This window comes from Frieseomelitta varia, unplaced genomic scaffold, assembly GCF_011392965.1.
Source record: "Frieseomelitta varia isolate USP_RPSP 00005682 unplaced genomic scaffold, Fvar_1.2 scaffold_221, whole genome shotgun sequence".
Classification (NCBI taxonomy): Eukaryota; Metazoa; Arthropoda; class Insecta; order Hymenoptera; family Apidae; genus Frieseomelitta; species Frieseomelitta varia.
Genome location: NW_025109948.1, coordinates 172363 through 195715, shown reverse-complemented (window position 1 = coordinate 195715; position 23353 = coordinate 172363). Strand labels below are relative to the sequence as shown.

The following is a 23353-nucleotide window of genomic DNA, read 5'->3' as shown; positions in this document are numbered from 1 at the left end:
GGGGGGGGGGGGGGGAGAGAGAGGAGAAACCATTCGCAACTGTGTTAAGGAAAGAGCGCTACCGGCGAAGGCGATTACGCGTTTAAACTTTTTTCCGCTGCGTTAAAGGAAGCCATTATCGCGGACGTGGATCGTTCCCGGAAAACGAGCGAACGAGGAAAGGGGTGGGTGGGTGGGTGGCAGTCTCTTCGAACAGTTGTATTTTCACGAATCGCTCTGTACACGTGCTAATGTGTCGACGAACGAGCCAAGCCGAGCATACTCGAGAGAGCCTCTAGCCGAGAGAAGAAACCCGGGGAGCATTGAACGACGGTTTAAAGAGTCGAAGTAGCTGGTACTAGCCGGTCGAATAGGGGTTGCACCGTAGCGGCATTTCCGGCGAGCCACCCCCCCCCCCCCCCCCCCCCCCCCTCCTGCCCCTCGTCTTTTCTTCTTTCCCTTCTTCTCTAATTCCTTCTTTCTCTCGGGGCGTTCTATACGTACCATCTACGGCAAGACGCGTCGCAGACGTGCCGTGTCACTGCGCCGATAAAACGGAATTTATCTTTCTGTGGGAAGAAAGAAGGAAAGTGTTCCTTTCTTTGGGAGAAGTGTCTCAATCGATGGCCACGATTCAATCAAACGCGACGTAGAGATACGTGTGTGTATTTGTGCGACCCACGTCCGGGATTGAGATACAGGGTCCCGTTTATTCCTGCATCGATCAGTTAAAAATTATCCTTTCGTCTCTCAAATATCTATTTTCTTGGAACATTATTTGTTCTTTTGGAAAGGTTTTTCTTCGAAAAATATACGCGAGTTGGAAGTTTTATCTACATATTTGGATTTTAGATGAAGAAAGGGTAAAGCTTTGATGCTATTTGAAGAACGGTCCCAATAAATTCTTGCTTCCAAAGTTGTCACTTATAGATATTATATGTATATTGTGATATTACGACATTTATAATTATAATGATGAAATACAAAATATATAATATATATTATTTATAATATATTAATAATATATATTATTTATAATATATTAATAATATATATTATTTATAATAATTTGTAATATAATTATAATATTGTACACATCGTGGATATTACCAATCGAAGGCGTTGTCAATGCACGATTGTGTTTCAAAGTTCTTAATATAATAAATATAACGATTGAGACCCGTAAGAAACCATACCGATCAATTCGATAAATTGAAACGTAGGAAAGATTACAATTGCAACAACTGTATTTTACAATTCACCTCGAAACTCGTGATTATTTACCTCTCAGCAACAAATAAATTTGTCCTTTGTGCGCGGTGAATAAATGAAACTGCGAATATTGAATCCGCGAATATGAGGGTTCCATCGTACATTCGAATGCAAAGAATTGAAAGAATTTCTCATTTAAAGAATTTCTTGAACCGAGTCGATGAACGCCGCTGCACCAACTCTTGTCATTGTGAATGGCGCAATTTGTTTCAATGTTTCATCTGCTGAGTTTGCACCAAAAAGTATAATAATATAAAAGTATAATAATCTCCATAAGGGTGAGGCACTTTTTACGATATACGAAATCGCGGTGCTGTATCTCGTAAGTTCAGTATTTATCATACGCGTGTCTTCGGGTGAGACTGGCTGAAAGTGCAGTTACTTCCGGAATCGTTTGTCCCTTGATTGAATCGAGTCGTTCCAATGAAATTTTACGCGGGTCGCCGCGAGTTTCGTTCGAATCTCGTTTTAACGCGACCACACTCGTAAATTTCGCCGATTTTCGACGAGTGAGCTTGACCCCGCTTGTTTCCTCGGCGGCGAAGAAGCTTCCTCGACGGCGCGGAGGAAAAAAATGCTTTTTCCCAGTATCTGGAAGCCCTACGGCCCCTGCAACGCCCCGCCGAAAGATTTGTGGCCAGGATTTCGTAGCTCGTGGCGTCGAGGATTGCCCGGGGGCGAATTTTTCATCGTGATTATATCGGCGGGTATTGTCGTGGTGTTTTCGGTAGAAAAATTGTTACATCGCGCCGACGCGCCGCTCTTGCCTTTCCTCCCTCCTGTTTCGTTTTGTTTCGAAGGCGATTTATCAATGGCAGAGGGAAAAGATCGCGTGCAGAAGCGAGGGCAAACCGAGGGGCTTCGTTAGCTTCGAAGTTCCTCCTGGTATTCCGCGCCAATTTTCTTTGCTTTGGCTCGGCACTTCGCCTTCGAGCCCGAGGTCGTTTCCATCGTTCCCTTTCTTCTTGTTATATCCCGCTCTTGTTGCCTCCCCCCCCCCTTCGCCCCTTCGCCGCGATCTGATAGAATTCACGGCTTTGAGTCGCGTTCAATTTCTCCCGAGAGATTTTTTTTTTTTTTTTTTCGTCGCGAACTCGCGTGTCAATGATCGATGAACACGACGAGCGATTCGCGCGCGAAATCGATACGACGTCGCATCGTCGAATAGGTGGCGCGACTTTGACGCAACCAGGGGGTGGAGAAGAGGTGGCACATTTGCGACCGGCGAGGATGATGCATTGCGGGCCCGGGAATGCGGAAGGACGCGGAGGAAAAAAGAAGGAACCTGGTTGGATGCTTTCGCGGCAGCTTTCAGCCAGCCTTCGCGTTCTCCGACCCTCCGTTTCTTTCGTCCCTTTTCTCTCTCTCTCTCTCTCTCTCTCTCTCTGTCGTCTTCCCCCGTAGCTTTCGACGTCCGGCGTGCCTCGTACAAACGCCGTGAACCCTTTCCGCGTAGCGGAAAAGTTCCCTCGTTATCTTTGATTACGTTTTCGATTCTTCTTCGTACCACCGGACAACTTTTCAGCCCCCTCTCTCCTCCCTTCCTCTGCCCACGCCCGTCGTCGACTCGAATTCTCCGAGTTGCTCGAAGAATTTTGTAATTTAGTCGATTGTCCGATGTCCCTTTGAGTTTCTTTCCGTCGCAGTCCCGGGGTTCGAGCGTTAAGCGCGACGAAACTATCTCTTTAAATCTCGAGCATTGTCGGACGTCCACAATGATTTATATATTACGTTGTACAAGAATTTCAGGCATTTGATTTTATTTTGTTGTTTCACGTGATCGGCGAGTGAAATTGGATTTAATTGGATTGGAGATATACGTAGGCTTTAATTTTACTTAATGACTGTTATTTCTTCCTTTCCTTCACTTTTTAATCGCGCGTTTATTGTTAATGAGCAAATTTAATTGGAAAGTTTCAGAATTAACCCTCTCAATGTTACTGTTAATTTTCAATAGTGAGCATATTTATGTAGCAAGCATTTTCGAAAATATTTCTCGACTTTGGTTCTATTCCAAATTCCGTACAACGACGTAAATGTTTCAGTTGTTGACGATTTTCAATAGATTGTGTCATCTACAGTCAGTAAAGGTATGTAAAGTTCAATACATTCTTTAGAAACAGCTTTTGCGCAACAGCTTTTCAATCCGTTCTCCGATCTAAAAGTTATTCGTGTGAGAAACACAATGCCCTGTTGAAAATGTTAAATAATTTAATTGTAAATTGTAATATTAATCCACATTCATAGACAGAGATACAGAGGTGAGGCTCTATTTATTTTTCTAACGTGCAGCATCCACTTGATACCTTTGACAACAAAATATACCGTCACAGAATTGCAAATAACATTCGTTTTCAAGTCTCTTGACTGACAGTACTCGTACATTGCCTTCTAATCGTCATTTTGAACGTATCGTATTGCATACAAATGAAAATACCAAAGTTAAACGAAACTAGATACGAAATTAAATCTCTTCGTGAGAGTAGTATATACGAATATCACACTTTGCAATTGAATAGAAATCTCGTTTATTTGTTACTGAAGAAAAGAACAAGTTAGAGCACACACAAGAACATTAACAGCAAAGTTAACTTTATTTATTCCATTCATTGACGGCGATATCTCATCGCTGTGTCAGTTTGACGGCAGAGAGGAAATTTTTTCTCCATGAACGAAAGTCATTTTTTTCTCCACGAACGAAAGTCAACGAACGACCGACTTGTTGCACGGCGAGACGCGCGACGATCGAAACGACTCGTGACAGAATTTGCTTGACCCATATGACTGATGTCCGGTTGGGTTTCGGGAGCCCCGGGTGCTTTCCAAAGAGAAAGCAACTCGGGGAGATCGAAGAAGGGAAGGAAAAGGCTGTTCTCGCCCTCTTCGAGGTCGAAGGCAACGACTCCGTGTGGAATTTCCAGCGCAGCCCGGTCGTTCGATCGCGACGCGCCACGCCGGTGAAATTGATTGATGTACGGCCTGTCGAATCCGACGGCAGCCTATTTCCGGCTGGCAACCCGTTGCCCGATTCCTTCCAGCCAGTTCTCCGCATTAAGTTCCCCGGACTTGTCGGATTGAATCTCGCGCCGGTGGGAAAATGCACTCGACCGATTCATTGCGAGAAAGCCCATTACCCTTGCGCCCCCTTCTGCGTTCCGTACACGACCGATCGGGTGTACAGTAAGAATAACATAGTCCGTTTGAAAATCAAATAACGACGCGGCCGTGCGCGAAATTTAAAGGGCCAACTCGAAAGGACCGCTTTGGAATCGCGTCGCGATCATCGAACGACGATTGGGAATCAGCGCCGATTTTTCGCGGCGGCTCGTGTCGACGATAAAGCAGCAGACTGAATTTCGGAGAGGAAACGTTTGATCATTGAAATTTGCGTGCGAACTAATTCACTTAGTGAAGACTAGAGAAACGTAGATGCTCTCGTGTGAACACACGTATGTATGTATGTACACGTGCTCGAAATACGTACATAGTGCTCGCTCTGTGTCAGTTTCCAGCGATTTTTCTCGCAAGTGGGTATGTTTCGGAGGAAAATGGAGGAGGAGAGTGTTTTAGTGCTTTTTTCTAGACAGCGTGATTTCACACGTGTTTCAATTTCAACATTCGCAATGTCCAGGGTGACCTGCTATTTAAAATGATATCTTTCTTGACGACGTAACTTCGGAAAATTGTTATTGTATAGTTGTACAATCTGTGTACGATTTCCTTGTCTTTTATATAATAGATTTCACGGAATTATGGTTGAAATATCTCTTAAACCAATAATTTATCGTAGGTTTGTAGTTTTTTTTTTTTTTTTACAGAAAATATCAAGTTGCATCGACCGAAAGATGCATCATTCCATTTAAAAAATAGAAGAACGTCTTTGTTTCTTGAGCAACATTGAAAATACAAAAAGTTGAAGTACGTCACCATGTTGATTATAAAAAAATATTAAAACTTTTTCCTCTTTCACTTTTTTTCGAAAACACCATTTGCGAGGAAAACACTGGGAACTAGTAGCGTAAACAGTCTGTATATTTTTTATTCGCTTACGGAGAGTGGATATGATAGCCAAAAGAAAGTTTACAGAATAAAACGAGAAAAAGAGTCGTAATAATTTTGCAAAATTGAATTACAATTGATGAAACAAAAAACGCATGTAAGAGAAGAATATTCAATAGTAATTTTATTAATATCAATTTTAAGTTTTCTTTCGTATATAAATTATTAAACAGATTGATCATGAAACAATCAATGATAATTCGATCACCATAATAAATTTAATTATTTTTAATTATTTAATGAATGATTTCACGTGCTGTACGAGTTCTGTATATTCGTATATATATATATTGATTCGCCAACGACACGTTCTGTTCAAAGCGATTATATTTTATTGCGGGAATATATAAAATAAATATCATCGACAAAGACTGTTAAATTAAAAATAGACAATATTATAAAATAAAAAAATGCGCTTTCATTGTGCTTTTATTGTAATATGATATTTAAAAAAAATATTGAATATTCTGTTTTATAGGTGAAACATAAATCTGGCGGTAGTCAACGTGTTATCTTTCAGGAATAGCATGCTTGGATTATTAAATTCAGTAATTAATTCATTATTAATTCATTATTAATTCATTATTAATTTCTTACTTCCTGATCCTCGGCTTTATGATTTCGCACATATGTTAATTTTTATTTTGCTCATTTTTGTACCCCCCCCCCCCCCCGCAATTTTTGTCACGTACATTATTCGTCTTTGCATCAAAGAGTTTTTATTTCGTATAAATAAATGAATTAAAATTCTGCTAGCGGTCGACGAGTTACGGCAACAATTTTGTGGATGATATCGTTTGGACGCACTGTCGCATGAAAGTACGTGAACATTTTATCAAGTGGGCATGTATTAAGCCAATTCTTAATTAAACATATTCATAATCTATTTCCTTAAAACGAGACCTTAAATGGCAAAATTTTGTTCTACATATTTTATCTTATTTTCACGCGTCAAATTATTATTCACTTCCCATCAAGCCTAGAATTAGCTCTTTGACATAATTATTATTCAACATAATAATAATTTGTAATACTCAATATCATTATTTAATGTATAACATTAATATTATCTTTTCCTTTCGACTCATTTTTGCACGTAAAGTCATTCTCTACTCAATTCTATCGCCATTTATCGTGTATCGTGGATTCCACATACTTGTCAACTATCGTGTACTTCCTCATTAATTCACAATAAACGATCACAAGCAAACTATCGTATCGTGATTGTAAAGTGGTTCTTATATGATTCGTCTAAATCAATTCCCCTAGCGAGTTCTTTAGCTAGATTCTCAAACATTCTTAAACAGGATTAGAAAGGAGCCCATAGTCACGTTGGACAGAAAATTCGATCCAACTCGCAGGGCACGCTCGCGTCGCTCTCGCGTAACTTGAAATCCAAAGTCGCCGTACTTGTTCCTCCTTATTGACTTTGTCGTCTTCGAATTGTGTCGGCGAATTGGCGAGTTTTCGAAAGGAATAGCGGAGAAGTAGCGCCGATATGTCGGCGACGGTGTCGAAGACTATTTGATCTCTCGCCCTCTCTTTTCGTATTTAGGTGACCCAAGGGGGACATTAATAGGGTTCTTCCGGTTGTCTAGTCGGTCAATCCACTTTGCCAAGAAAGATGAAGAGTCGAGGGAAAAATCTTTCAGCGTCCTCTCTACCGAGTAGCGGCCGATTGGCTCGTCGATACTCTTCGCCTAACTGCAGAACGTCTCTATTGTCCCGGTGAATGGTACAGCCAGCCTAATCACTGTACCCCATTATAGCGGCTATCTCTGCCTTCATCGTTTTTCTTCTTCTTCTTCTTCTTCTTTTTACTCCCTATTGCTCTGTGTAATCCTCCCTTTACTTCTCACCGATATTCCAACGTCCCTATCTTTACGATCGCCATTCAAAAGGTTACTGCCGCAGGGGGGCACTGGCTCCGAGCGTTTTTTTAAAGACCGATCAGGATTTGTTGTCGGGATTGATTGGCAGATAGAACGTGCCGACGAGCTGTTGTAATTCCTAGGCAAACCCTTCTAATCGACCGAAGTGGACCGTCTGTGTCGGAAGGGAGTCCGAGCGCGTGGCTTTGGTTAGCCGATCGATCTGTCGGCCAGCTGAATTCCGAGACATCGATCGCGCTTAACAGTCATAACTGGAAAATTACGTATTCGTGTGCTCGCAAATGTGTTACACATATTTACTGCTTCAGCAATCAGTGCGATAATTATACAGTGTAATAGTCCGTGGAGAGGCGAATGAATCGGACGTTTCGTTCGTTGGAGAAAATTCTGAATAAAGAATTGTCTAAGAAATAGTATCAATTCGTCAAATCTGTGTCTATTCCGTAGCCAACAAAGGAAAACAGGAATTTCGAATTTCTCAACTTGCTCAGATGATTCTGAAAATGACGATCATTGGAAAATAATAGATTAATCGAAACCAAAAATCACGAATGGTGTTGTACACAAAATATTCTCCTTATTGTTGTTATCGTAATCAGAATTTTACTGGCTTTACTGTCTATTGCAATTTACAGATAGAGTTTTGCAAGATCGTATTTTCGATTTATTCGTACAAAAGGGGTAAATCACAATTATTTTTCTCTCAACTGTATAAATCAGATTAATCAAAATCCTCTTCTCTTTCTGCTTCCAACATTTGTAACTTGACGTACGAGGACTTACTTAGGTAACTAACCTAAAAATTTGTCGCGACAAATTGGCAGGAACGATCGTGCAAGCAAGAATCGGGGAAACTGATGAAAGTTTGCGGGATGATTCGGCTTCGATTCTCTCTCGCAGTGTAGTGTAATCCAAGACGCGTGCGAGTTTGTTTTCTGGTTCTCGAACTCGTTTGTACGACGCGAGTCGAAGTTCACGAGGAAAAGTATCGTCGCTCGGTTAAGTAACCCCCTCGAAAGAGGAAAGGAAAGCACGTGGAAGTGCGAAAATGACCGAAGATACGAGCGGCTTCTTTCACGCTACATCTTCTACCGCAGTTGCTCGTCTATTTTTTCTTGTTCACGTTAATCCAACCTCTCGCCGTTCTCTCTCGTTCGCCTCGTCCTTTACGTTTAGCCCAGAGATCTTCCTGGATACGTGTCGCAGTTGAGGAAGAATGCCGGGGCAACACGAGACAGGTTAACGGTGGCCTGGTAACATCTGCTACAGAGGATAAGAGACTTCCGGCGAAATTGCATCTTAAAAATATGATTTGACTTCATTTTAGCGTAACGACCGGCTTTACCCCTTTCTTTCGCGTGGTCCCTTTCCCACCCTGGTCTCGGTTAACGGCCATCGCGATGTCACGAGATCGCTTTGAGACGAATTATAGAGTATGTTAATTATCTACAAAGGCGGATGAAAACGCTCGCGCGCTCGATACAAACTGTTATAATTTCGCGAGAGAAGATTGTACAATAATCCAGTTGATCTCGTTCTAAAGCGCGGAGCTTCCACTTTGACAGCGTTATGCTCGTTCTGTTTTTTTTTTCTTTTTCCAAAGATACAGTAGGTTGATACTTTTGTTTCGCCTTGATAAAAAAAAATCAAACGTCTCGAAAAAATTGTTTGCGATCTTGAAGACTAGACGTCCTCCCACGATGCTTTCTCTTCTCTGGTGATTTCTCTTTCACCGTTTTATTACTTCACTGTTTCGAGTATTCGAGGTTAAACGACAGATTCAAACAATAAGTCTAATATTTCGTTGTTTCTATTTGTTCGCAGCAGAGAAGGATTATTGTAGCTAGTTACTTCAATTGAAAGTCTCGGAACTAATATTACTACGCTTGTCGTAATAAATAGGTCGTTTTGCGAAGCAAAAAGTTATGAAACGTTATGAACGAGAACTCGAAACAAAATGTAAAACTCGAAATTTCGATAGAACGAAGTGAAAATTGCACGTGACGGTAATAACAAGTGTCCGAAAAGAAGTGATAACCTAGATTGGAAAGTACAAGTGTGAAAAAATAAGGAAATTAATATCGTCAACGATCGACTGCAGATTTCAATTGTAATAATTATGATATCATTTTACAATGGTAAAAATATATTGAATTTGGTGGATCGATTTATCAATATCGATTAACATGTGATCAATACATTCAAGAAAGGTGACAGATGAAATTTTTAACAATCTAACACATTGAATTTGGTAAATCGATTAATATTGATAATTACATTAAGACTGATTAATTTTCAAAAATGATATAGACGTTGAAACTTTTATGCAACATAATCCGGTAGTTTCGTTCATGTACGGAAATAATTTGTATCCTTAAATGAACGATTATGGAAAATTCGTGCAATTTTTCTCGTCATTCAGGCGGATAGTTTCCCTTAATTTCCCGTTGTGTTTTGCTTTCATATCTGGGAAATGTGTCTAAATTATTTCAAACCGCTCGTACGAATTGAGCTATATATATATATATATATATAAAACAATGTTGCCGTTTTACTGCCGAGCAGCAAGCGTATCGTTCGCGGGCAAGTAGTACGAGTGTCTGTTTCGTCAGACGCAAACTAGCCGCTTAGCCGCTGCTAAAAGTCGTGTCTCTTGTAAACTGTCTCATATAAATCTCCGTGTCTCTCCAACATGGATTTCGTCGCGAGCTTGCATTTTTAATTCTCAAGCAGTATCACCGGGTCACAGTTTTTTTACTTGGTATTTTCTCTTCTGATACAGACTTTTAGCAATGAAATTTAATCGAATGAAAAACTCCGAAATCAATTAACGCGAAGACTAGTTTATAAAGTTTAATGGTACCAGTTTGGAAATTAATTCGAGTAACTGGTTCATTCAAGTGTTGTTACTTTTATATAAAATTCGTGTATGTAATATAATATAAATTATATATATATGCAACAAATAATATGCAATGTATGATAATAAAACATCCCTCTGCGAATATATTTTCAGACAGATATTTTCTCTTTCGCGAAAGTTCAAATACGGAGACACACTTTTGTTTCATGTGTCGTTCTTTGAAATAAGCCGAGTACAAACGAACTTATTGCCCAATGTTTATGAAAAGAAAATCCTCAACGGCGTCTCGTCGCTGGTATCGGTGCGAAATCTCAACGGCAACGGTCGCGAGAGCCGTCTTTGACCGAAGAGAGAAGAAACAATGAAAAAAATCACGTTTCCGCGATTACTCTTTGAGCGCCGCGTTCCCTTCGCTTCGGTAAAAATTACCGAGAGCCTTGTAGAGAACGTTGTAACAAAGACAACGAGTAACGGTGAAATTCTATTCTTCGCTAAGCTCGTTCCCTTTTGAATTAATGCAGCGACGCGACGACGACGACAACGACGACGACGACGACGACGACGCTGCTTTGAGAAAAAAAGAAAAACGTAGAAACTTGCCCTACCTTGTTCAGCGTAACAAATGTAATTTCGCCTATAACGGCCAAAGGAGGGCAAGAAGGAGAGAACGTTGAAAAGTCTTTTATCGCTTCTCGCCATAAATCCGCGAGATGATCGGCTTTCACCGTGGCGTGTTTCGCGTCCCTTGCCGCGGCCACGGTGTGCTCTTCAGCTCTCTCCCGCACTTCCACTCTCACCGGTCGTTCTAACGGCGTTGTACTAGATCGTGCTTGTCGAACGATCTCATATATTATGCAAATAAAGGATTCAAAGTTTTACCCAGGCAGAATATACGAGCCATTATATGGGATAAGACGTGGGCTGGGGCTGCTGCGAGAGGGTGAAACGTGCCCTCGCTCGCGACCGCGGAGAGCCTCTTTACGCTCGTAGCGGACGTTGTCGCGTAAATTACCTGTAACGTTGCTCGCTTGTAAATTTAGGGACGCACGCCCACGCGCCTTTTTGTCCACCGGAGATTTTTCTCCTATTGTGGCTCGCCTAAGTGTACCAGGAGTTTTCCTACCCGCGCTGCGCTGCGGGGTGTTTCTACTTTACGAGATATACCTGGACTTTTAACAGCACCGTAATAGCGTGGCACGAACTGTTTCAAAGACTGAAATGCAACTTTGTTGAAGAAGAAAAAAAAAAAAAAAGAAGAAAGGAAAGAAAGAGAGGAAAATTGTACGACTACGTCTGATGTAGCATGCACGATCAAACGAATTGTAATTATAATTTCTCGTTTCTCGTCGAAATCTACGGCGTTGTGCATTTGTGTGTTTTAGGAAGAAACCGAATGGAATAGCGGTAGGCTTGATTTGATCTAGGACTGCGGATTTTTATGCATTTATGGCACATTGTACTTTCAAAGGGTGCATCGATACAATTTAGATTTAAATTATTGTTAACTTTTAAATATAAATTTTCAATTGTCGGCTGTCGTATAGAAAAAAGTGATTCTTGAAATCATCAGTTTGTTACAGCAAAATGCACTCAGTATGTGAAAATATGTCTAACAAGATATCCAATAAGGCAAGCTAATTTCTAGGCCGCAATTTCCTCAATTGCCCCCGCAAATATATGAAATTGCATAAACATCCGCAGCCTGTCGATTCCGCTGATGATCAATCATACGCACGTCGTGTATCCATGTCAATTTCGACCAGGGTGGATTGGCCCTGATGTGACATTCGAAATAGACGTCGTCGCCTTCCTTGATGTCCTCCGGACTCAGCGTCGATCCAAGGTTCAGCGACACGATCGGAGGATCTGCAATCAGACGTCGATCGAAGCAGTTAAGTACCATTAACGACGACGAAAAAAAAAAAAGGAGAAACCGAGCAGATCGTGACTCGGATAAAAATTATCGAAAGCCGAGAAAAAGCTCGATACACGGCGAACGTTTCGTACGGGGATGAAGTTAATAATCGCGAACGATTCTCTCCGATAATGGATGGCAGAGGGCCCGCGGGTGTCTCGTTGTCGGGCTTTTTACGATTTTTTCGCGTAAAGAGGGAATACAATGAAAGGCTTAGATACGTTTTATCGCGACTTTATAGGCTCCACCCTCGTAGAATTTCATCAACCTGATACCAGCTTAAGGCGCTTTCTCTCTCTCACTTGGTTACGTTTTCACCACACTGTGCAGGTAACCTGTCCGCATTTCCGATACGAAATATTTTTGTCCTTTCTCGAGCTCGGATTCGCGAGCCCCTGTTTCTTCCCCCCTTGACCACGAAGCTCCTCTGCTTCAGTGATATACGACCGTCTCGATGTCAAGGGATTATTTTAATCCAAAATACTCGCCACGTACGTTCTTGCTTGAAAGCCTCAGGAGTTGGTATTTTCTTTGAAAATTTTTAATTGGTACCGTTAAAAGTCACGAAATGTTTAGAGGTAAACTGTTTGAAATTAATTGTTGAATTTTGTATTTAAACAAATTTTATTTCATTGATCGTGATCACTGTCTCTGGTTGGTTTAAATTCGAAGTAAGATCGAGTATTAGAAGGTTGGATAATGAAGATATTTATGAGCAGATTCTGATGCATTTATTGTAAAGTTTAAACATTTAAATACGTACAGAATCACATGTAATGTGCAAAAGTGTAGGAAATATCAAAAGTACTGTTTATGATTTTTAATCGATAGTGGATTCTTCGAATGTTTTTAGAAGGGCTAGATAACTATTTTTCCAAAATAGATTATAGTTGGTTACATGTTAAAATTTGGTGACCAGACTAGCTGCTCAACTTCGATATCACGCTAGATCATAATCTTCATGGCTACTAATCTCGACTATGGCGGTATACGAGAGCGAATTTTTATGCAAATTTTGTGCAATAAAGATTCGTTTTATGTATTAAAGATCATAAAGGAAATGTTCTACTTTTGATACATTTTATATGCTTTTGTATTTTATATGCGTCCTATATATTTTTGCATTGAACTTCGTAAATATTGTACATAAAAATGCGCAGTATACTTATAAGCTGTATTTCTATTATGTTCTGCTCAGTATTTAATATGGATTCAGTAGATAATGAAATCTTTGAAATTTACGTGCATTTTATAATACAATATATTATTATTATTATGGTATATTTAATATATTCAAACGCTATATTTATTTATTATTTAATACTTGATTGGTATCATTGGATATTGGAGATTATAATAATACATTATATTAAATTACTTAATTTCAAAATTCTCAATTTAATTTCATTTCATCATTAAACTCTTTCACGGAAAATAAAAAGTACAGGGGAAATTTTTGGCAATCTACTTTAACCCTTTGCACTCCAAACTATTTTTCAATTATTTTCTTTTTTTTTTTAGAAATTTAACTAGCAATTTAAAAATATCGAGCGTGACTCAAGAGTTCCTCAGTGATGAAAACTGATGTCGAGTCACACTCGACTAAAGAGTGCAAAGAGTTTAATTACTATCATCATCTAGTCAGTGATACTTTTCGAAAATTAATTTATTATTAAATAATATATTTTATACAGTATTGTATACATTCTTTCAACTGTGGAAACAAATATATACGAGACATTTGCTCCATTATCTACTGAATCCACGTTACAAGGGAAGAAAAATCGTGCGTTGTTCGCCTAATTTTCTCGTACGTTGGACCATCCCTGTCTCTCTACGATTGTCTTCAAGCTTGACCTCAGACGGAAGTCCCGTCTCGAGACAGGCGATCCCTTTCCGGGTCGGCGGGGTAACGTCCTCGGCAAAAATTCCGGCATTTTCTTTGTTGCCTGTATCGCTCGTTTACTGTCTTCATTAGTTTAATCATAGCTCTTAGCTCGCCTCCTCGCCGGCGAAGTTTATTCTTCGGGCGTTCTCGTAGGATTTTATCGCGCGCCACGATAAATTTCTCCCCACCCCCCCTCTCGCCCCTTATCCGGTGGCTCTTCTCTGCCAAGCTCGGGTGTGCACCGGTGTGTACCATTCTTTCGAGATAGTATTAATTAGCTCGATCGCGTCTCTTCCCTCCGGAGCTCGACGCCGGCCACTTTTTAAACTCTCGAAGCGTTCGTCGTCGCGCCGTCTCTCCCGTCGTTTCGCCGCTGGTCCCTTGTATTTTCCCACCCTTCCCCGGGATTGCAATAAATTCCACCCACTATTCCGCCCCCTTTCATTTTCTTCCCCGTTTCTCGCGGATCGAGAGCTCTCGCTCGTGTGTACAGACCGAGAGAACACGGAAGGCACCAAGCACGAAAAACTTGCAAACTCCCAAGGTAATGCGTAATTTCGACGACGCTGCTCTCCCGACGGTCAACGTAAATTGGATACACGACACGACGTTATTTCTTTCGCTTCTCGCCCCTTTTTTCCCGCCGATCCCTTTCCTTCGTGCTGATACACGCGCCTTTCGAGGTACGTACGTGTGTGCACGGTACCTTTATGGAACAATGTTTGACTGAAGGGTTTGGTCACTGTGAAGAGTAGGGTTCTTACTGTTGCTCGGGTCTACGGGTACCCGAGCGCTCGAGTACTTGGGTACACACACTCGCTTGAAATACGAGGTATCAGAAAACATCTGAATGCTTGGATATTTATTCAATTTAAACGCGATGAGCTTTCTTTCTCTCCAGCCACGAATTTATTGGCCGTGAAATTTCTAGTAATGTCTCTGTTAAATACAGGAGTCTGTCTGTTCTAAATACTTTGATGAACGTTAAAAATGTTCCAATGACAGAAGAATCTCTGGACCAGCGTTTTTAGAAATTAATATTTATCTTGGAGAGGTATTTCTACGAAAAGAAAATTACTATTGAACGTTCTTTCTTTAACATATTAAACACCCGCCTGTTCTAAAATACATTAAATTGTACCAAATTATAAATTAATTCCTCTCATTTCTATCATTATATGATAATTCAACTTAATTATACTCCACTGTATTAATAACTTCATTGAACGTCGGTCTCTCTGATTCATCGCTCGAGTATTCAGGTTCAAGTTCGGGTACTCAACTATTCAGTAATATTTCCACTCGTGTTGATATAATTTCCGATGAATTGATCTTTCTCAGAGATCTGTCTGCGAATTTATTTGTCTCCTTCTTCGTACTACCTGTAATTCAGCTTTGTAATCGGTGTTTCTTCTCTGTTTCTTCTCTGTTCGTCTTGGTTACTCTAGTAAAATAAAATAAATACATACTCCTGAACTGGAGAGTTCGAATTATAACGAGTTCCCCAAAGTAATAGCTCCGATGAAAATAAACGAGCGAAAAACCCACGCAGCAATGACGAGCAATCAGTTCCCCTGTGTTAGCCACTTACTTACAAAGTTTCCAAATAATTAATTGCAAAAAGTTGCACGGCTTCCAACAGGCTCCGACACAGGCTCCCGCTTCCAATCGAAAGGGTGTTCGAGAATCTTAACCAGATCTTAACCAGATCCTAACAAGTGTAAAGCTGCGAAGTTCCAGGACATTGGAATTTCCGCGAGGAACTGCATTTACGTTGGATTTATCTCCCTCGGAAGCGTAACAAGTGTATTTCAAGTTACTCCCTACCGATTCGTTTTAGATCTGTCGTTGTCCGATACAAGCAGATCTATGTGACGAGTTTCGGTGGCTTCTCTCTCTCTCTCTCTCTCTCTCTCTCTCTCTCTCTCTCTCTCTCTTTCGTAAAGCGAGCTAGTTATCGGTCCGTGTGGTTTCGCTTCGCGTAGCAAGTGTATCCGATATAATATAAATAAAAAAATAATCTCGTGAAAACGAATTCGCGATCGTACGATTCCATCCGGGATCGTTTGGCCTTTACGTGACGAACGAATTTGACAGCGTAGATGAAATGGATGTACTACTGACCGTTCAATGTTTCTTACTATATTTTGAGTTATGGAACATCGAAATTTCAAAAAATGAAGTTTGATAAATGGACGTCATGCTTTTTCTTTTTTAAATATTTAATATTGATTAATATTTTTGGTTATTTTAATTATTCATCCGCTTAATCAGCTTTTTACTAAATATACAAAATTTAATGTAGACAGAAGCTGATGATGAATATTGATAATTTGCGAAAGCAGGCTTTTTATTACGCTTAACAGGACAGGAACAAAATCATCTGCCTGTTCGAGAAACAAAGACCAGCTTTGGAAAATAACTTTGAATTCACCGATACTCGCAATTAATAACTAGTAAACTTTGCATCGGAAAAATTAAATTTTACAATGTTCATGGACGTCTGCAATACAATAAAAGATAGATACTATCATTTATACATTTGATGAAAAATCATTCGAATCTCTAAAAATTCATTGTCGTGAATCTGTGAAATTTTAACAAGTTCCGTAAAATCTATCAAATTTCTATGATTAATCTACGATATTTTGTTAATACTTCAGAATGTCGAGAACCAAAAATAAAATGTAGCTTCGATTAAAATACGTTACACAGAGTTGTGATATTTCCTTGTTGATACCCGATGTAAGAACTATATCACAGGATCGTGTCGCAACTTTTTAACCAATTCTACGAACGTCAACGTCGGTACTGCCAAAGAAAAATCGTTGCGAAATGGAAACGAATCAAGATGACAGAATACCCCCGGAAAAAGGGGAAAAGGGAAGACTAAAAGGGGGAAAAAAAGTGTGGAAGCTCGCGGATGAACGAGAACGATCGAATTCATCGACGATACTCTTTTTTTTTCTCTCTTTCCGTCCCTCTATGTCACATATATCTTTCTTTCTCTCTTTCTTTTTTTTTTTTTTGCTTTACGATCAACTAGATCGGCGAATGGTTCCGCGGAGGAACGCCAGCGATCGGTCTCGCTGAATTTCGGCAGTAATTCGCTGGGAATCCAGCGGAGGCCGTTTTATTGCAGCTGTAAAAACAAGGGTTGGCGCGAGGGAGGAAGAGGAGGAAAGGAGAGAGAGAGAGAAAGAGAGAAAGAGCGACGTCGTACGTTCGATGTAAAACGGCTCGTAAATCGGCCGATTTCACGATGCGTCTCGATGGAAGATGAGAGGAAGGGATTCGCCAACCCCGTTGACCGGTAGACACTCTATTTTTTTCATTTTTACGACGTTCGCACGACATGTCGTGTGCATATATTAAAGAGGTTGGTGGCGAAACAGGTTCCGGAACGAGGAATCGTGGAATATGCATTTAAACGTCACGCCCGGCACGTGAATAACCCGCTAGTCCCGAGGAACGAGTCGAGATCCTCGTGACAGAAGAAGACAGAAAAAAAAAAGAAAAAAGAAAAAAATACAGTGGAATGTATATTTATCGTGTACTTACAGACGACGTCGATTTTCCAGGATTTCTCCACGAACAGTCCCGTCACGTTCGGATTTTCGGCCCTGCAGGTGATCGATTTCCCATGATCCTCCACTCCCGGCTCGAACTCCACCATGCTCACCGTTCGGTTCTCCGATCTCTCCTCCTGCGTGTGACAGTTTCGTTTGTAAAGTTACGCAAACGTTACGCTTTTCGGCGATATCATTGGAATTGGAAGGTTCACGTTCGAGTTTTAAGAGACACAGAGATCGTGGATTTGAATTTCACACGTAGCACGGTGAATCAAACGTGTATCAAAGAATTAAGCGTCCACGTTCACGCGTCCATGACCTTGTGCAGCGTAGAATAAATTTGCTGGCCCGTATCGTGTGGATTTAATTGAGGTCGAGATTTTCTTTCGTAGTTGTACGTGTGTGTTTAAAACGTGGATCTTCGTGTGAAACAAAAATATAACGAATATCAGTGTCAGCCCTATCCTAACTTTTTTTTCCGGCAAGTCGTTTCAAAGAGCTTTTTCACTTCTGTGTTGCAATGTGTTTATATGGACAAAACAACGCCAGTCAATTTGACGTAGTTTGTTTTCAAAAAGAAGAAATTGTTACGCGTCTTTATAATTATTATTATCATCCCGAGATATAATAATATCTCTTTGGCTCACATCGACCGAGAAGGACACAATATTTGCACACGTATTGTATCATACGTCTGCAAATTTCTGAAATCAGTCCAAGAATATACCAAAATTGCGAAAACTAATTTATTGGCTCCAAATATTAATTAGCGCAAGTATGTCAAATATAATTATTCTTATTTTATCAAAAGTATTAATTAAGATTTAGTAATATTTTCATGTATCTAAAAAATATAATGCCACGAAGAAATATAGAAACTGGTGAAAGTACGCTTCGTTGGAAACTAAGGCTGCAGTTTGCTTCACCGAAAACCGAGTTAACGAGAGACAGAAAGTAAAAAAATCACGTGGATCGATCTGCTGTATCTTGTTTGCCACGCATTGCAGACGTGCATCAGACGCACACGGAAAGAGAAGACGGGAAATTTGAAGCACACTCGCACCATTGAAGGAACACGGAGCTTCTCTCCAGGAACTATACGTGACCTTCGCTCCAATGATTTACCTGACGAGGTAGAAAACGTTCGGCACGCCATCGAGCGCCAACGAAACGTCGTCGCGCTATAACATTTCGTACGTTTCTGCGAGGGGCAATTCCTCGCTCGTGTTCTCTAACGTTTCCTATAACGTTCGGCAATTTCGTCGAATAGGAATGAATTTTTCACCGAAGGAACCTCCTGCGTTCTCTTTACAACCGTTCTCCCACATCGTTCCCTCGCGACGAGCAGAAAGAGCTCGCAGTTTCTTTGTTTCGGTCCTTTGCCGGGACGCGGGAGCGTAATTTCGGGGAAATAATAATTTCCCAAGGTATCGCGAATGCCGTTCGCAGCGAGGAAACGTCGTCGGTGCAATTCTGCGGCGGAAGACGGCGAGAAACGAGAACGAAGCTGAAGGATACAAAAAAAGAAAAAGAAAAAGAAAAAGAAAAAGAAAAAGGAAAAAGAGGAGAGGTGGATGAGGGGAGGGGGAAAGAGGAGGATGGGAAACGAGTTCGACGGCAACTCTCGGTATGGTTAATTTTGGTTATATTAAGGTCGAGAGGCGGACCGTGAGCAACGCCTGGCAACATCTGGCTGGAAATTCATTCCCTGTTAGCCCCGGACTCGAAAGGACCCCGGGTCCTGCCGCGCTAACGCCGTGGAATCCTTTCTAAAGAGAGCCGCGCACGCCTCCCGGACTCTACCGAGCGTGAATTTCACCGGCAGCTTCTGACGGCGAGAGTTTCTCTCCGCTGCGCGTCGCGGCGCCGTTGCCGCGTTTTTTTCTTTCTTTCTTTCATTCTTTCATTCTTTCATTCTTTCTTCTTTTCTACTATTTATTTTCCACGCCGGTCGCGAGAGAAAAAGCAGGAGGAGCCGCTACTTCAACCAGGGGAATTTTGTTTCAAAGCGTGTCAACCGATAGCGCGCTCGACGCGGAAGCGCGTTAACGGGGTCGGGATCGAAATTTTTCCTCTTCCTTGCCACCCTCCCCCCCTCCCTCCTTCTTGTAACCTCTGTTCCATTCCCCTTTCGCGAGCGAGATGCTGTAACACAGGAATTCTCGGTTACCCAGAATTATCCTCTCGCCACTTTCTCGTCTAATTTTCGTTCTCCGCGGCGACTTGAAACTGAGAAAGATCAAGGGGGAGGAAAAAGAAGAAGAAAAAAAAAAAAGAAAAAAGAGTCGCGGAATTTCATTTAGAGATATTTATACGCTCCTAAGTGCAGCGATGCGCTGGCGTTTCGAGCGAGCAGGAAATAAAGATGATATATCGCGTGATTAAACCAGTGGGGAGAGGGGGAGGGGGAGGGGGGGGGTGACGACCCTATCGCAGTTTTCCTCCGGTGCTTTCGGCGCCGCTAACGAAACGCTTTCCGGTCGTGAAGCCGCGTAATACGGTACGCGTGGCGAACCGGGGGTAAAGACAGCCTGAATGACTATGGGATAATCAGGATGGTAATGCGATAGAAGCGGTCTACGTGTTCCGCCGCTTATAGGATCTGCTTACGCTTAATATCTTTCCTCGCCTCTTCCCTCCCCCGGCGAACCCCTTTTTCTTTCTCACCGTTCGCCCGAAGAGGGAACCCGGGGTGCCCTCTTCCTACTCTGTTCTCTAAAGCCACGTTACGACGCTGTATTTTATTATTCGTCGCTTAAGCAAAGAGAGGGAGAGAGAGAGAGAGAGAGAGAGGAACGCCACTAGGAATTTTAAAGAGACGCGTCGCCCCCGTAAACGAGCAACGACGTGTCCTTATCGTCGGGCCCGTTTCTTCTAACGATGCACTACGTTCCGCCGTTCGTAACTCTTCGCTCGTGTCATTCTCCGCAACGGATTTAACGCTATCGCGAATAGGTGAAACGTACCTAATTACTTCGAGACACGAGCTCGCAAGACACGTGACGTTTTAGCGAGTCAAAGAATACCGTGTATGTAAATCTTTGTCACGATTATTACGGTGAAAAAAAACTCCATTTATTCGAACTTGAATGTATGTAACTCGTGTTATATAAATGAAAAATCGCTAGCAGAGGGAACAATCAGTTAATTCTTATCGTGTGAACTATTTACAATTATATAAACTATCTCTGACAAGTTTATATAAATAGAGTTCTACTGGATAGAGTTATACTAGAAATAATTGAACATGCATCTTTTATTTTGCTAAATCGTTAATTGAATTCGATCATTACCATGATCATAGACACTGCACGATTTTGATTATGGATGTGTATGATTGGGGCTTATAGTTAGGTTATGTTCTGTCTCATCCTCAACGGTGATTGTATGTCTTTATTACAAAAAGTTGAATGTTCTTTCTGGATGTTTTCTTCCGGAGAATTTCTTCTCTGCACTATATTATTAAATTTACTTCTTGATTATCCATTATCGGACAAATCGGTCCTTTTTTATGATTCTATGCTTCTGTTGAAATTTTCCGATGTGTCATTAAATCCATTTAGCTTCATACCGTTTCAACGTAGTACAACAGACTGATCTCGTTAACCGAACGAATGAAATGAAAAATAAAAATAAAAATAATTGACGGTGTAAAACAACTGTATTTCAAAAATATATGTACGTATCAACTATGGATAAATACGTTTATTTCAATGATGTTTGTCGAAAAAACGAGCGACCGTACCACAGTGTAATTTTGATTTCAGTGATTGTTACAAGAATAAAGTGTTCATGATTGAGCGATTTTCTTTCAATGCCTAAAGTCTGGGAAGCGAAATTAGTTTCTAAATCTTCGACGACGTTGCACGAATTCCTTTTTCGAATATCAAATTCCTCCAGAGTAAACGTACGTATCGGCGTATACGCGTATCGTAAGGGCATGTTCCGAAGGTCCAGCAATCCGAGTCGAGGGATTGATTCGCGGGTATCTCTCGCCGCAGGAAGAGATCCCTCGCGTCAACCAGACTTGCGAGAAGGCGTTGCAGGATTCATTAAAATTCGCTTGCGTCCTCTGAATATTCGATGCGCGTCCCCTCTCATCGGTGAATCTTCACACGTATCCGGTCCGCAGGGCCCGGTCAAAGAATTTTAATTTCACCGCATAAAGGTCCAGATGGTGGCCGGCTGGTCGCGGCGTGTTTTGTCCCGAATTAGAATTCAGCCGAGATTCCATCGGTGACTGTCGTTTACTCTGTTAATCAGTCCGTGTCGGTCCGAGTCTTGGTCCGTGCGTTGAGAGTACAAGCGGCTCAGAGAGATATTGAGAGAGAGGGAGAGAGAGAGAGAGAGAGAGAGAGGGAGGGATATAGAGCACAGGTGTGAGAACGAGCAAGGATATTGCGAACCTGCTGTTGGTGCATGGATACGCGGCGCTGAGGCGTCGTTAAGCGTTGCGGGCAAGGGCTTGTTAATGAACAACGCGAAATTAATTAGGGTCGCGCGTCAACGTGCCGAAGACAACGGCGCAAGCGGCACACACGTGCGCGCCTCGCCGGCCAACGTTACATCTGTGATTCCGGATTATCGATAATGCGACCGCCTCGGGCCTCTGTCTAACCATCGTGATTTAGGTGCTGGCGTATCTGTTCGCTCGACCGAACGCCAGATTAACTCGGACTGGGACGAGATTACAAATCGACGAGCATTTCTCTCTCTCTCTCTCTCTCTCTCTCTCTCTCTCTCTCTCTCTCTCTCTCTGGTGAACTCTCGATCTTGCTCACGATCCTCTCAACGTTCGTTCTACCTTATATTCTCCTCGCTCGTTTCTACACGCCATCGTTTCTATTCTTGACGCTTTCGGTACGGTGCTCTCTGCTTTCCCACGGAAATATTTTAGTCCAGCGCCCAGGGAGGGGGGGGGGGGGGGGGGGGGGGGACGGGAACCGCTTTANGGGGAGGGGAACGGGAACCACTTTAATTGCGGCGGATTACGCTCCTGCCGATCGTTTCGCTAAAGACAAATCCGACCTCTAAGCCGGACCCGAGAGGCTGCATTTCCTTCGCGAACGCAAATGCTGGCGAAATACAAAGAAAATCCCCGACTCGGGGCGCGGAGTAACGGTGTTGCCTCGATGCGTTGACGGCACCGGTGAGAAGCACCAGACCTGGTGCTCTTTCCGCGAAAATGTTCGCCGACTCGCGGGAAGCTTAGCTCTTACTCTTTCTCTCTCTCTCTCTCTCTCTCTCTCTCTTTCTCGTTTCTCTTTTAGTATTCCAACGAGTCGCGGGAAACACCCTTTTCAACCTACCTCGCCACTTACCTACATACATTATCGGGCGAGCATCGAATACTCCTATCGCCCTAGACGCCGATTTCCGCGCTCTGCTCGCGCGAACAACCTGAAAGAGCTTCTCTCTAACTTCGTAACGCGCCGCGTAGTTGCCCGGAAACTAGTAGTTATGGCGTTTGAAAATGCTGTCGGGATCCGCGGCCTCGCGGTCTTTTTCCTCGTCGTTCCATTTCGCCGGTCAGACTCACGGTTCTCTTTTAAATAGTTCACTTTAGCCTGGTTGCTAGTTGCCTCTTTATTTTTTTTTGCTTTTTCCTCCATGTATGATTTCTTTTGTTCCGCGACTTTCCTATCACGCGTTTATTGTTTCGCCACGCTGTCTACGCAGCTTCTGGTTCAGAACTGAAAGATTATTATCGAAATGGTCAAGTACAAGTTACTTGTTGCGTTGTTTGATGAACATTTGTATTCATTATACGTGTATAGAGTGTGATACAATCAGTGTGAGAAGATAAGTCGAGATAAAAGAATGAAATATTTTCGTTTTCGAAGGAATCGATTAGACATATATACTCGCACGTTCATTCTTTCACATTATTGCGTCGAGCGTTAACAGAAGTGA

At 41.8% G+C, this 23353-nt stretch overlaps 1 protein-coding gene across 1 annotated transcript in view; it reads right to left on the bottom strand.

Annotated features, from left to right (window-relative positions):
• The window catches only part of LOC122527486 (neural cell adhesion molecule 2-like), a 154885-nt gene that overhangs the window by 52511 nt on the left and 79021 nt on the right, over positions 1 to 23353 (bottom strand). Inside the window, exons 7-8 of the mRNA XM_043651725.1 lie at positions 17430 to 17574; positions 11801 to 11931 (exon numbers count right to left, since the gene is read on the bottom strand). Coding sequence (XP_043507660.1) covers positions 11801 to 11931; positions 17430 to 17574 — 276 coding nt within the window. The remainder of the gene's footprint in view (positions 1 to 11800; positions 11932 to 17429; positions 17575 to 23353) is intronic.